General features: G+C 40.5%; 1 protein-coding gene across 3 annotated transcripts in view; it reads right to left on the reverse strand.

Moving 5' to 3' along the window:
* FAM149A (family with sequence similarity 149 member A) overlaps nt 1-13,693 on the reverse strand; it is a 41,148-nt gene that overhangs the window by 11,942 nt on the left and 15,513 nt on the right. Inside the window, exons 1-10 of one of the 3 annotated variants that reach the window (XM_077302163.1) lie at nt 12,287-12,634; nt 9,738-9,848; nt 8,621-8,753; nt 5,646-5,788; nt 4,979-5,104; nt 4,334-4,510; nt 3,748-3,938; nt 3,146-3,300; nt 2,051-2,154; nt 706-930 (exon numbers count right to left, since the gene is read on the reverse strand). In XM_077302163.1, the coding sequence (XP_077158278.1) occupies nt 706-930; nt 2,051-2,154; nt 3,146-3,300; nt 3,748-3,938; nt 4,334-4,510; nt 4,979-5,104; nt 5,646-5,788; nt 8,621-8,753; nt 9,738-9,848; nt 12,287-12,468 (1,547 nt within the window). In that variant the 5' untranslated portion in view covers nt 12,469-12,634. Of the gene's footprint in view, nt 1-705; nt 931-2,050; nt 2,155-3,145; nt 3,301-3,747; nt 3,939-4,333; nt 4,511-4,978; nt 5,105-5,645; nt 5,789-8,620; nt 8,754-9,737; nt 9,849-12,286; nt 12,635-13,693 lie in introns of those variants that run through there. The other 2 variants (XM_077302161.1, XM_077302162.1) reach the window with 2 other exon arrangements.

Raw genomic sequence — 13,693 nt, forward strand, 5'->3', positions numbered from 1 at the left:
AAACTGGTGTTGTAGTGGTAGGTACGCCATCATTTACTGAACAATCACAGCCCTGAAATTACTACTGACGTTGCAATGTTTTTGGCAAAAGCTGGGTCAGTTAAAGCCAATTTTAACCTTATGTTGCATCAATTCTCCTATTTTAAATTTGGTTTTACTTGGTGATCATGTGGAAATTTTTTCTTGGGTTGTCAAGATCTTATGGTTTGTGGTACCTTTCGAATACCAGTGAAGGTGAACCGACTGACTGTTGTGGGAAGAGGAAGGGAAACATATTTGTAAGTCACTCTGAGACTTCTTTGGGGAATGAAAACCAGCTTTCCTCTCTTCTTCTTCAAATCAGAACTGTGTATAATATGAGCTTCATCAAACCAAATCTGCCTATTTTGGGCTGATGTGCTGTTTTGATCTCTTTGGTGGCCTATTAGGTTGTCTATTTGTTTTTCCCCACCCTGTAACTAGTTGAGTGTAAAGCAATAAGGCAGGATATAAATATTCTAATTAAGTAGATCATACTTCAGCAGTGCCAGAATGGCTGAATTCTGCGGCTGGTCTTATCCTTTGCTGTACAATCCAATGTAGAATTAAAATCAATTGTGATAGAAATGATAATGAAATAGTGAAATAGCCATGATTAAGCCACATCTCTAGAGCTAAGTATACTGCTAAGATCACAGTAGCGACAGAGAGAAAATGCCATCTTACAGTTTTGTCCCCCTAAGAACTTCATCACTGTAAACATTGGAGGTTTTTGAGCGTGATGGATCCGGGATGATAGAGGGCAGCCTACGATGGCCAGGCGTTCTCCTAGAGGATCCCTGAAACACCCGCGAAGACGAAAGAACACTGCTGTCGGTAATCCGCCCCAACCGATTTCGCGCTGAGTGAACACCGGGACCTGTTGGTTGTGGCCTGTCTTCTTGCTCATTCCTGAAAAAGATAGGCAGTTTCAGAAAACTGGTTGCCACTTGTATAAGACCAGTTTACCATCCTCCCCATACAGAATATGCTGCATTAGTATGTTTAAAAGAAAATACAAATTTGCACTGGCAAAATTACAAAATGTTGTATGTAACTAAGGACCCTGAGTTTGTCAAGAATCTGTGTGTCAGGTAGTGCCCCCCATGACCTTTCTAAGGTGTCTCAGGAACTTATGCAGAGAGTTCTCCGGTGTTTTCCAACCACCACTGTGCATTCCCATGCTCAGAGCCAGATGGTCTCCATGTCAGGGATGTTTAGGCTATCATTTCAAGCCTAGAGGTTAGTTAGCTGTGACCTGCATTTATTTTATTTTATTTTATTTTATTTTATTTTATTTTATTTTATTTTATTTTATTTTATTTTATTTTATTTTATTTTATTTTATTTTATTTTATTTTATTTTATTTTTTTATTTTTTTATTTTTTTATTTTTTTATTTTTTTATTTTTTTATTTATTAGATTTATAGACCACTGCTCCCAGGAGACTGGCTCACGGCAGTTCACAAAGCAATATAAAACATAAAAACAAATCTCCCATGAAACACCCCAGTATTAACATCTAAAAACTCTAGCATAAAAATGGTGGTATATAATTCAGGATAGAAACTCCTCCCATGCTTCGGCCCTCTGGCATTGGTCCAGATAGTAACCACTGGCTGATGGTCAAAGACCAGGGTGGCAGCTGGGGGAGGCCATCAACAGCACAAATGCTGCATCCAGACTCGGGGGGGGACCAGATCTCCTACCCCGGGGGGCCCTTTGAAGATAAGACATGTTCTGTGTGAACTGCATAATATATTATTGGAGGTGTGTTTGTGTGTGGGGGGATTTCTCTCTATAAAGTGTTCTTTCAACTCTAAGGTCTTTGTCTAAAGCATCACAGGAATGCCCTGGGTTACTGTAAGTACTTTCCTGAAATAAACAACTGAATCCTTTCACCTTAAGTTCTGAGTTGGTTTATTTTTGGGAAATTTACTGCAGTGCATGATACTACAGCACCACGTGGCAGGAAAATTTCACTTTGCTGCAGGAGTGAGGCAGGATCTCATAAGTCTTCCCAATACTTACTGAGTCTTTTCCGCCAAGCCCGAGTGCCTCTGCTGCAGCGGTTTAGCTTGAATTGTCATAACACCATTTAAATCGCTGCACAGGTTGCTGGGAAAACGATGTATCTAACAAAATGAATAGAACTAACTGTATTAACTCTTTCAGCGGCCAAACACTGGGGGGAACCCAAACAGCTCAAAGATTAGGCATGAAAGAAGCCAGTGTGGAATCTGAAGGGAATTCCATCCCACAGGAAAAACATGCACAAAGAAATGGTTTAACATTAACACTCTTTGAAGTGCTAGAATGCTCATAGCAATTGTTTAAAGAAAAATCCACCTCTGTATAATCAGATAGCACACTTCTTAATGGTTGAGGCATTTCACAAATAAACAATATTCTAAGATTTTAGTGACCTGACCAAAACCCAGTTTGTGCATTACTTTTGTAACACAGCTGCAATTACACATTTTCCCCTATGGCTGGATAGCAGGTACATCACACACCAGGCAGAGGTATTCCCACAAATACAGAAGATAGAAGGGTGGTGCGGTCAGGGAAGTGCCTATGGGACAGTGGCAAAATACTGTGCAGTGTGATATAGTGGTCCATGTTAGACTGGGAGACCCAGGTTCAAATCCTCCTTCTGTCAGGGAAGTTCGCTGAGGGACCTTGGGCCAGTCACTCAAACTCTTAAGCTGAATCTGCCTCACAGGATTGTTGTGAGGCTCAAACAAAGAGGAAACTTCTGTAAGCTGCTTTGGGATTCTCACTGGGGAGAAAAGTGGGTATAAATTAAGTAAATAAATATATCTGTGTGCATACGATGTAAAAACACACATCTACATACATTTTACCCCAAAAAAGGTTGGTTGGCCATCTGCAAGCCTAAAGTCTACTATGGGAGGCCAGCTGAAAACCCAGACAACAGCTTTATACCGTACACAGCCTAAGAATAGACGTGAATGTAGAAGGAGCTGAGGTGCTTCATCTGACCCCTCAAGAAGACAGGGGGGACGCAAGGGGCCTAGGGCCATAAGAGTCTGTCACCAGCTGGTGAGAAAGACTGAATTGCACATGTTGGACTACCAGAACTCTAGGCCAGGATTTATTTACCTGTGATGGGACCAAGTGTAAGCCAAAAGATGCTACTCGAGCCTCTGACCCTCTTGATGGAGGAACACTTGAGGTATCTACTGTAGCACGAGGAAGAGGCAGATGTGGCAATTTATTTCCAGTAGCTTTCAGTTTCTCCATCTGTTTGTCGTTCTCTAGACCATCATTAAAAAGATCTGAATCAAGCATATATTTGAACAAGCAGTGACATGCAACATTACAGTTATTCATACTGGTCTAATCTAAAGACAATGCTTGCTCCTTGGCAAAGCAAATCCAGACTCAGGCTTTCACGTTCCCCTTTCCATCCCACCTGCACAGCAATTCCTCTTTCATGTCCCAGTTTTAACCATGATTTTGTGTTGCATATGTACCAAAGCAAACCAGGGCTAACGAAAGCCGTCATTTCCAGCATGACGTTTGCACAGGACAATAACAATACAGAAGCAAGGCCAGATGCTGATTCGGAAGGATATTTTAGCACTGTCTAACTATATATTTCTTGACAACAGTTAGAATGCCTTGAATTTCTAGCCATATGCAGAAAAGAATAGCTATAAGAATATTTCTAGAAGTGCTTTTCCCAGAAACATTTGAATTACCTGCAATAGCTGATTCCCAGTTTTTTCTTATTAGTTCTTCCAGTGCTTCAATTACACTCTTCCAAACGTGATCAAATATCTCTGCAGTGACAGTATCTTTGATGCAGGCGTTGGGGGAAACAGGAGGAATGCCCCGCTTAGTCCTCTTCTGAGCAAGCTGAGATTTCTTTTGCTCCAGACTCTCATCATCACTAATTTAAGCATATTAAAGCTTTACTGTTAAACATGATCTGTTCTTTATCAATAAACTCTCTATCAGATTATACTATCCTACTAGATTTGCCTAAAACTGACAAACTATTTTGTACTGAAATTCTAATGGAGATGCAGTGATCCTTTGCATATTATAATATTTTTACACGCAAAACATTTTATATGTACGTGTAAAACTGTACCTTATACTGTAGGTAAAAGTTTTCCTGCTTACATTTTACCGCAGAAATTGGCCTTTATTTCACCACCACATACAGTGGCCCGCATATATGTTTTGCTTTGCAATGAATAAAACAGCCAGTTCAAAGAATCATGACCTTTTCCCAAAGATAACTTTAATAATTTTTATTATATAAAAAAATAGAGTACTTACAGGTCCTTGTTGTCAAATGCAAGATACTCTTCAATTTTCCCCTCTGCATCATAGATTTCTTCTTCCAAAAATGAATACACTGATGACTCATCTACAGGAATCCCTGACAAATCAGCGCTGGGTGCCTTGTGCACTGGAGAAGCTGCAGGGATCAGTTTAGAGCCCGAAATGCATAACCTAAAGACATTTTCCAAACACAAGAAAAAGGGCTGTGTTACAACTGAATGAGAAGTTCTTCAGAATGAGCTACTTATGTCACAATTCGCAATTCCCACTCCCCACCCACCAAAAGAAGAATGAGAAAACATCCCTATGAAGGCTGTCGCATCTTAGCCATGAGTGTACTATGGATAGTGAATTCCTCCTCTTATTTGTTTCACTTGTCATACAGAGCTTTTCCAGTCATTCCATAGCTATGACTCACAATTCTACCTAGTCCAAGTGAAAGAGGAGAAGGGATTTATGGGATGGGAGTATCACTTTATGGACTAGTGTACAGATAAACTTGAGGACCCATAGCTCTGTGCCCTACCTGCATGCCCAAGGGGTATTGGCTCAGAGACACCCAGGCTTGGGTCCGTATGTACAAAAATATGTTTAAAGAATATGGACTAAGAGACAGTTCACACTGAAGGATCAACATACTCTTTCATACTGCTGGTCATTTCACTCAAACTAGGTAAGGATCTGGAACATACAGAGTTGGCATTTCTTCTCTGGTAGTGCTGAAAGCCCTCATCGTTAGGAAGAATTAGCTGTTTTCCCAAGATCCTGCATAAAACCAAATTAAGAACTGCTAATTAAACATATTTACGCTCTGCGGGGGCTAACCTACTGGTCGTTCCCGGCCCCAAGGAAGCCCGCCTGGCCTCGACTAGGGCCAGGGCCTTTTCGGTCCTGGCCCCAACCTGGTGGAATGAGCTCCCGGAAGAGCTGAGGGCCCTGCGGGAATTACCAGCATTCCGCAGGGCCTGTAAGACGGAGCTCTTCCGCCAGGCTTATAACTGAGGCCGGGCGGAAAGAAGATCAGCCCCCCCCCTCACAAACTGGCGGTAGAGAGCGTCACCCCCCACCGTAGATGAGGATGCGGAGAGCAAATGAGTAGGCTACGCCATCGCTGTTAACAATTATTGTAAATCATTGGTTTTTATTGTCATTTTATGGTTTTAGGGGACGGGTTTATGTAAGCCGCCTCGAGCCTTCGGGGGGAGGCGGGGTATAAATATAAATATAATAATAATAATAATAATAATATGTAGACTGTACAAAATTTCAAATGATAGTTTGGTGGCTACAACAGGTATATACTTGCCTTAAGTGAAGAGATCTGTTGGTCCAATCTTTACATTCTGCCCTTAGATTCTCATTATGGGAACTCACTTTCCCTTCAAACAGCATTTCATCCACATCCCAAAACAACTGATGCACTCTTTGTGTGTTAGCTTTATCAAATTCCTGAGGATTTTAAAATTAACAGTGTCACTTCTATACATATTTGAATCTAAAAATGTATTTGTCACTGAGATACACTTGAATATAGGCACACATTGTTCAAATATTGTTTGAACCTCAGATTATATCACTAAAATACAGTTTACTATAATTTACATGAAACTCCAAATAACATAACCCTATGAAAGGATGGTAGAAGAATGCATGCATTCATTGAAATATTAACAGTGCCATCCCAAGAACACCTTCTTAGAATTAGCCCCACTGAATAGAATTGAGTAGGACTCTTGAGTAGACCTACTTAGGACTGGTCTCTAAGGGCTGAATTCAAGGACTCTGGCAGAAGCAAGAACACTGTCCTTTGCACAATTCCCCCTTTCCAATGCAGACTCCCAAAGCACGTCCTCTACAATTTGTGAAGAAGAAGTCTCAGAAGGCCCATTCTCTCAGGTCCCAGGAGATCAGAAAAGTCCCTCTGCTATCTTGGGACTCCACTTGGTAAAGCAACCTTTCCCATTACTCCTGGGGGTTATCAGCTTATCTCTGGGTAGTAACCACTGTCACCAACAAATATAAACAGGTATATCCTGCTAGTCACATCTGCACATCTACCAATGTGTTGCAATTTAATGGCTGCCCTGTCTCTCACTTTGCTTGTATTAGCCAACATTGGAATGATCTATCACATTAACAAGCTACCATGTACAAGGGTGGCATAAGCAACTTTTTTTCTTCACCACTCTATTGAAAGCAGTACTGAAAAGGGTGTGGTGCATTCAAGACTGAAGCACATAAAATATAATAAACTTTAACAAACAAAAATATTAATAGTACATGTGATCTGGTCAAGCAAGGCTATGAGGGTGAAAACATGCAGTCCTCTAAATCCTACATGAATGTTTGATTAGGAAAGGCCAGTATCTCTTGAAGTTGTGACCTTTAAAAGCCTCTTGTTACTTTAGTTCTCAGAAGTGGGATTCCCAATTGTCCCTCAACACACGGTCAAGACGAAGTCCCAAAGCAAATATCTAGTCACTCATGGCTAGCCGCTGGAGCCAACTGTAAAAGTAAGAGCATCAGAGACTTTCTTCCTCATGTCCTGAGAATGTATCTTTGCCTCTTGGGTGTCCATCCCCTTCTAGGATCAGTCATGATCTTCCTTCCTCAAAAGAAGAAAATATACTCTAGCTTTTTGGCTGTCCCAGGTTCTCTCCCTCTAGGTGTGTGACAAAGCATGAGATGGTAATTATTTGTTCTTGCTTCAGCAAGCACTGTTTCCTTAGCTAAATGCTGGAGCGCTCAGTGCTTGGGAGACAGCTGACTCATCCCTGCTATATGCTTGCACCTGGGTCCCAGGTCATGGCCATAATGTAAGTGCCAATGGCTGGATTATGAGGATGAGCTCTAAGGTGGAAAGCATTTCTCCATGCTATTTATAAGCCCTGCCTGACCTCCAGAACTATTAGTTGGGTAGCAAAGAGGTCTGCAATAAAAAGGGGGTAAGTTGAAAACATTCTGTGATAGGAGCTTTGCTTACAGTCCTTTGGCTCTCTTTCCAGAAGACGAATAGAGAATAGAATGATCTGCGTCATCTGAAGATAAGTCAAGTAAATAAATGGAAAACTTACACATAATTTACATGTAAGAGATGATTAACGCAAATAGATCTGGTGTGATAGAATAACAAAGGAAAACCAGACTGAAAGGGATATAAGAGAATTAGGAGAATGACAACCAAGGCATTTTGAGTAACAGTAAAGACATTAAAATGGGGAAAGAGTATATAGAATAACAGTTACAGATCAAATAGGATGCTAGTTGTGGAGAAAACAATGGCAAATCAAGGAAGGTTAAATGCTAGAAAAGAATGCAGGATTTAAAAGCTGTGCCAGAAAGTAAGAATATAAGGAACAGATTTTTAAACGGTACTATATTTATACGTGTGATTCACCGCTCTGTCCACTTTGGTGTAGAGGGTGGTCTAGAAATTTAAATAAAGGAGAGAGAGCGATGCTTACAAATAGCTGGTTCACAGGAATACAAATAGAACAAGATTATCATCAAAAGAAATAAAAGTAAATGAAGCAAAATATTTCAGAGGAGGAACAAAACCAAAGAAAATAATTAAAATTAGGAATGAAAGGAACAGAAAGAAACCCACAATATCTGAAACTCAATCCACCAAGCACTGATAAATAACATGATAAATGAAGAACTGGATTAGAAGAAGAAATTAAAAAAATAGTGAGACTGAATAATCTTAGAGAAATATGTTCACTTAGCAGGAAGTAAAGCATCAGAAAGAAACAAATCCTTGAGAATAAGTTATCAGAATGAGAGTGGATCTCACACCATGTGTGAACACAGGACTGAAACTGGCAAAAGAAAGGTGACAAGACTACCCCTGTTCACGAAAGAAAGGCTAACAAGAACAGAGATCAAGCAGAGCGAGAAGATCAAATGTTGATGATACTTCTGGGGAAAGATGAGTAGCAGCAAAGAAGATTAATATGAGGAGGGAAAATCAACATTTGTTCACTAATATAATCACAAATAGCAGTCTTAGAGAGTGGAAGAAGGAGAATGCTTAAAAGTGAAGATAATTACATAAAGGAAAAAGGATAGCTTAGGTATCTACACTAATATTTTATTGGAATTTAACACACAGCTTCTGACCTGGTGAAGCCCCAAAAGCTAATAAATACAGCTTCCCAATAAATATAGCTGAGATCATGGTGTAAGTGTACATATAAGGCAGACATCTTAAAATATTTTAGAGATTTTTTTTTCCAGGAGAAAATACATAAAAGTGGCTAACAATAAATAAAGACATACATCGTCCCTCCAGGAGTACACTGAGCTTCTCTCAGTAGATGGGCCAGTAGTGTAACTCTGTATTCCTGACCAGGAACGGTTCAAGTCTGTGGGTGTTGTCTGCCCACTCGATGAGAAAGTTGAAACAGAAACACTGTCAGCAAAAGCAAAAATTTAAATGTAAAATTTCAGACTACATTTCTTTAAGAACTGTGGGTCCAATGGAGTGCTACTTCTGCAACTGCTCCCACCCACGGCAGCCTGAAACGTCCTAAGAAATACAGTTACTGGGGGAGATCCTTACAAACAGGATTGGGGGAAGGGTATTTCAGACCATCTCAGGAAGAGGGAGTCATGCAATTTATCATCTATGGCCATCGTCTTTGCACCCATGGAAATGCTGCCCTGGATGCAGCCCAACATCACTGTGTTTCAAAAACGAGCTCTGAGGCACTTTACATTCAACCACATATATTGTGGCTTAAGACACCACACTTTAATAGCAACACTGGGCTGTACCAGAAAGGAGCTTAGAAAGCCTTCTTCCACTTTTTGCTATCCAAGCCATGCATTTATATGCAGTTGATATGGATATCAGACTTATTCTATCCTCTTTCTTTGTTCTCCTGTCATTTAAAATAAAATATCATGAGCATGACCCCAAATCTTGTTCCTGCCACTGTGTTTTCTAAAATATACTCCAGTTCATACAAGAGAATTGGAGGCTGTTAATGGGGAAGAATAAGTCTAACATACACTCACAGTCTTTTGGAACTAGTTTACAGTTCTTTGGATCATGATCAGAATGAATTGAAAGGAAATTACTACAGCATTGTCAGACATGTTGAAAATAATGATCCATTAAACTTTTGACCAGAATCACGATATTGCACAGCATTAGCTCCCCCCCCCCCCCCCCGACACCACAAAATTAGCAGTTGGGTGATTTTTAGTAGCACAAAATCATGACCAATAATGACAAGATGGCTTGTAATATGTAACAGGACTTGCTGCAGTTCTGGGCTACTGAAAGCTAATTTCTACATTTTTAAGACCATACTCTGGTCTTGTCTACACTTTGAGGCTATACTTCACGTTTCATTTTTAAATCAACAGTATTATAGAAGTTAACTCATACAATGTATAGCTGTTAATTGCTTCTTGTACGCTTTTAGTAAAAGGTGCTGGTAGAGAATCTTCACTCTTTTCTTGTAAGCCACAGTCTGCTGATCCTTTGGATAGCCCTCTTCTGGAAGAAATAAAGAAGGGGGGGGGATGCAATTAATTTCACTTTCTTGCACAGAGTTAAATTTTTGACCCCCCCCCCCACACTGTATCACACATCCTGAATAAAAAAACATATCAAGATTTAAAAGATGTTTATGGTTGCAGAAATCTGCACACTCCACTCACAAATCCACTAAGGCACAGTTTATACATGACACCAGGCAGCAAAATTGCATGACATTCTAACAAGACTAGTTTTACTTTTAAATTAAGGTGTAAGCCACAAATTCTGTAGTGTTCACACACTACAAGTGCATGCCTCCAGCAGATGTTGCTTTGGAACGCTTTACATCCATAGACAATTTTAGAGGGCCAATTTAAACAATCATTACAATGATTCTGAAAAGCTTCACAGATAACAACCAACACCTTAAACTGAGACAATAAACACAGAAGTGTACATCTGCTTTCAAACTGGAGTTAAAGGTTCATCTCAAAGAAAATCCCTAACTCCCACTACATTGCTCTGACTTTCAGCAGGGGAATTTGTCCAATATTTATCTAACTCCAGAGAGACATGTCTCCAGGTGTGAGACGCAACACCACTACGTAAGTCAATACAGCTCCTCTACGCAAGTCTCAACAGAGGGTGATGACAAGTTGAACACAGACCGTGGAACACTTTCTATCTGATGGAGATCCGCAAGTCCATTGGGAGTTGGCAATTTTTCTGTAAAGTAACTTGGCATCTTTTTGGCTTTTTTCTGTGTTTTTTACCAAGAAAGGGAACTCTCTAAAGACCAGCCTGAGCACAACCACAAGAACAAAGAAAATTACCTGGAACAATAATGGGAAAGAGACCTACGACATACACAAAAATATGAAAGAACGGAAAGCTCTGGCAACCTTCGCAGGTGCAGAATGTTTATAGAAAATTGAGGGTCCCTCCCCCTTGTAGGATGGAAGACCCTTAACATATCATTTCAAAAACATGGCCCCATTCAGAACTCCAAAATCTAAGAAGAAATTTGGATAAGAATTCTAGAAACACGTTTTGTTTAATTATAATAACCTCAAATAAAAAGCCAAGCAAAAATGTTAAGGACTTGCTTTTGGGGGGGGGGGGGGGGGGGAGAGACTTGCTTTCTCATGCTTTTGTTGAAAGTTGCAAGGTTCCTACCAAAAAGTTAGGACTCTGACCCCAATGGACAGGTTTGTACTTACAGATAACAAAGAATGTCATGCTTTTGCAATGGCTAAGATGAAGGACAGGGATCACCAAGGCACAGGCCTGGAATCTGGCATGAGATCCAAAGCTTAACCTTGAAACATATGAAGCAATAGCTTTTCTTAACCTTTTAGCTTATTGCATGAGTCTTTAAAAAAATATATAGGTGTCTTATCCCCCTAATAATGTTTTAGCATGCCCACCGCATGTAGTGGCCACTGCTACTACCAACAACAAAACTTAAATGCTGTAATAATGCCACTATAACACATACTGAGGTTCATGGCCCAGGGTTCTGCATTATACAAGGGCAACATTTTGACAACCATCTAGGCTGTTGACTTCTGCATACTCTGAGCCTGTTTATTCATTTACCTACAATTTGTTACTGATTAAAGCATTCTTCCAGGGGACATTTTAAAGGAAAATTTAGTATCTATCACTTGCTTATAAAATACATATATTACTGGAAGTGGGGTGATGAATTTGAAATCTTAGCATCATTTTCTGAGCAATGATAAATTTTGTTTTGCCCCATAGCCCTAAAATAGGGGGAACAAATTAAGGCACATTGAAACTCTTTCAGTTAAAATTTCTCCTGAAGAAATATATGTGCCTGCTAATTACTTGCCCAGTCAAAACAGGCTTCATTAGCACCTACATAGGTTGGCTTGCCTTATGAAAATATTCCAAAATGGGAACAGCTGCCTTGATACACATTAGAGCAACGTAATTAGTACACTAACAGTGCAACTTTAAGAACGATATTCTGGGAATAAGCCCTGTTGAACAGACCTGAAGGTGGAATCTGAGGTCTGCTTAATGGGCAGTGTAAAATGCAACATGAATGGAAAACAAACCTTTAAAAAACATACACTATTAAATCATCTTTTCTTTTCTTTGCAATACTATTTTCATTGTGTGTATCCCACGGTGATATTTTACCTCCTGGTGTTTACAAGCAAGCTGTATATTTACATTAAATCATAGCTACTAGATGAACACAGGTAGGGGGGCTACACAACGCACCCAGCATTCCCTCCCGGCCCCACCCCTTGCACAAATTCCACATAAGGCTTGCACACATTAAGGCTGAGATTGTTGCTATTGTATGTGCAAGTGGGTGAGAGAATAGCCAGAGGCCTGAGAGCTGAGAATATATACACAGACACACATTCATTAGCACCCATTTTGAGAAATTTGACATTTCATCCCTGGAACTTCAGACTTACCCTATGACAACCAGCTCTGGCTCCAGTCGCTGCCGAGGGTCTGAAGCCACGGGCAGCTGACGGGAACACCGAATCCCGCCAACAGAGTGCATGAAAAGCCCCAAAAAGCCCAAGGAGGCTGTCTGCTCCTCCCCTCCTTGTGAGCTCGGCTCTGCCACTCTCTCGCAAACACACACACGCATCAGCGATCATCATTTCATTTCTGCACATGATCCTCCATATCCCTCCAAGAGAGAGGGGTGTGGGTAGGCGTGTGCGTATGTGTGTGTGCGTGTTTATATGGAAGAGAAGGGGAGGGGAAAAGAAGGATGTCTGCAGAGGCAGTTTTGGCTCTGCTTGTGTTTCTCTCGTACGCTGTTCCTGCTGGAGCTTCCCAGAGAGCCCTGCCAGATATAAACACATCTTTTGGCAAGCAGAATTCCACAACAGCTGTATTATAAGGGAACGGCCCTTCTACAATGGAAGCAGAAGCTGTAAAGGTTGCTTTTTGCTGTTATTAAGAGTATTGGCACAGCAATAAAAGCCCCTCCTGTCTGACCCTCTGCTGATTTACTATGCTTGATCTGATGCTGAGTGCACATGAATATCTGTTGACAAACGGGAAATTAAATTGTGCATCAGTCAGCAAGCAGTTTCATCGCTCAGACAGAAAAAGCAAGGATTCCTGGTTGATTCTTTCAGCACCACAAACTTCCTAAATGTTAATGACCATTATATAATTACTCATGTGGTGTCTTTGCTTATTCATAATCCTCCAAAATACAACAGTACTTGTACCTTAAAATTATATGGCCATACTAGTTGTTAGGCTTTTAAATGAGCCAGGTTCTGGGAGCCCCCCCCTTTCTATTATTTATTTCATTTATATATTGCCCTCCTTGTGGCTCAGGGTGGTTTCCTGCAAGCACAAAGCAGCTGCGATGAACTAATTTTTATGGCATTGCAGGGGTTGATTTCAGACTGGGACCATGACACAGGGGAAGGATGCACTTCTGTCTCCCTCACATATAACATTTTCCTGAGCCTGTAGGGCTGTGGGCACATCCTTGGCCCCCTTTTAAAACTGCAAATCTCTAGTTTGGTCAAGTATGCATGGCAGACACAAGGCAGAAACTATGTATGTATGTATGTATGTATGTATGTATGTATGTATGTATGTATGTATGTATGTATTTATTTATTTATTTATTTGATCTATGGTACAGACATTGCCATGTCTTTGACTCACAGAGTAGAAGTCTAAAATGGTGCTTGGATCTAGTGATTCTCTTTCACCAAGTCTTCCTCCATCAGAGAAAGACTTTCTTTGACAAACCCACACTCTTCTCCAATGGACATATTCTCTGCCACAAAAAGTCATTCTTTCTCCCTTGAAACAATACTTAACAGAAGAGAATACTAACGCCC

The sequence above is a fragment of the Paroedura picta genome, chromosome 10, assembly GCF_049243985.1.
Source record: "Paroedura picta isolate Pp20150507F chromosome 10, Ppicta_v3.0, whole genome shotgun sequence".
Classification (NCBI taxonomy): Eukaryota; Metazoa; Chordata; class Lepidosauria; order Squamata; family Gekkonidae; genus Paroedura; species Paroedura picta.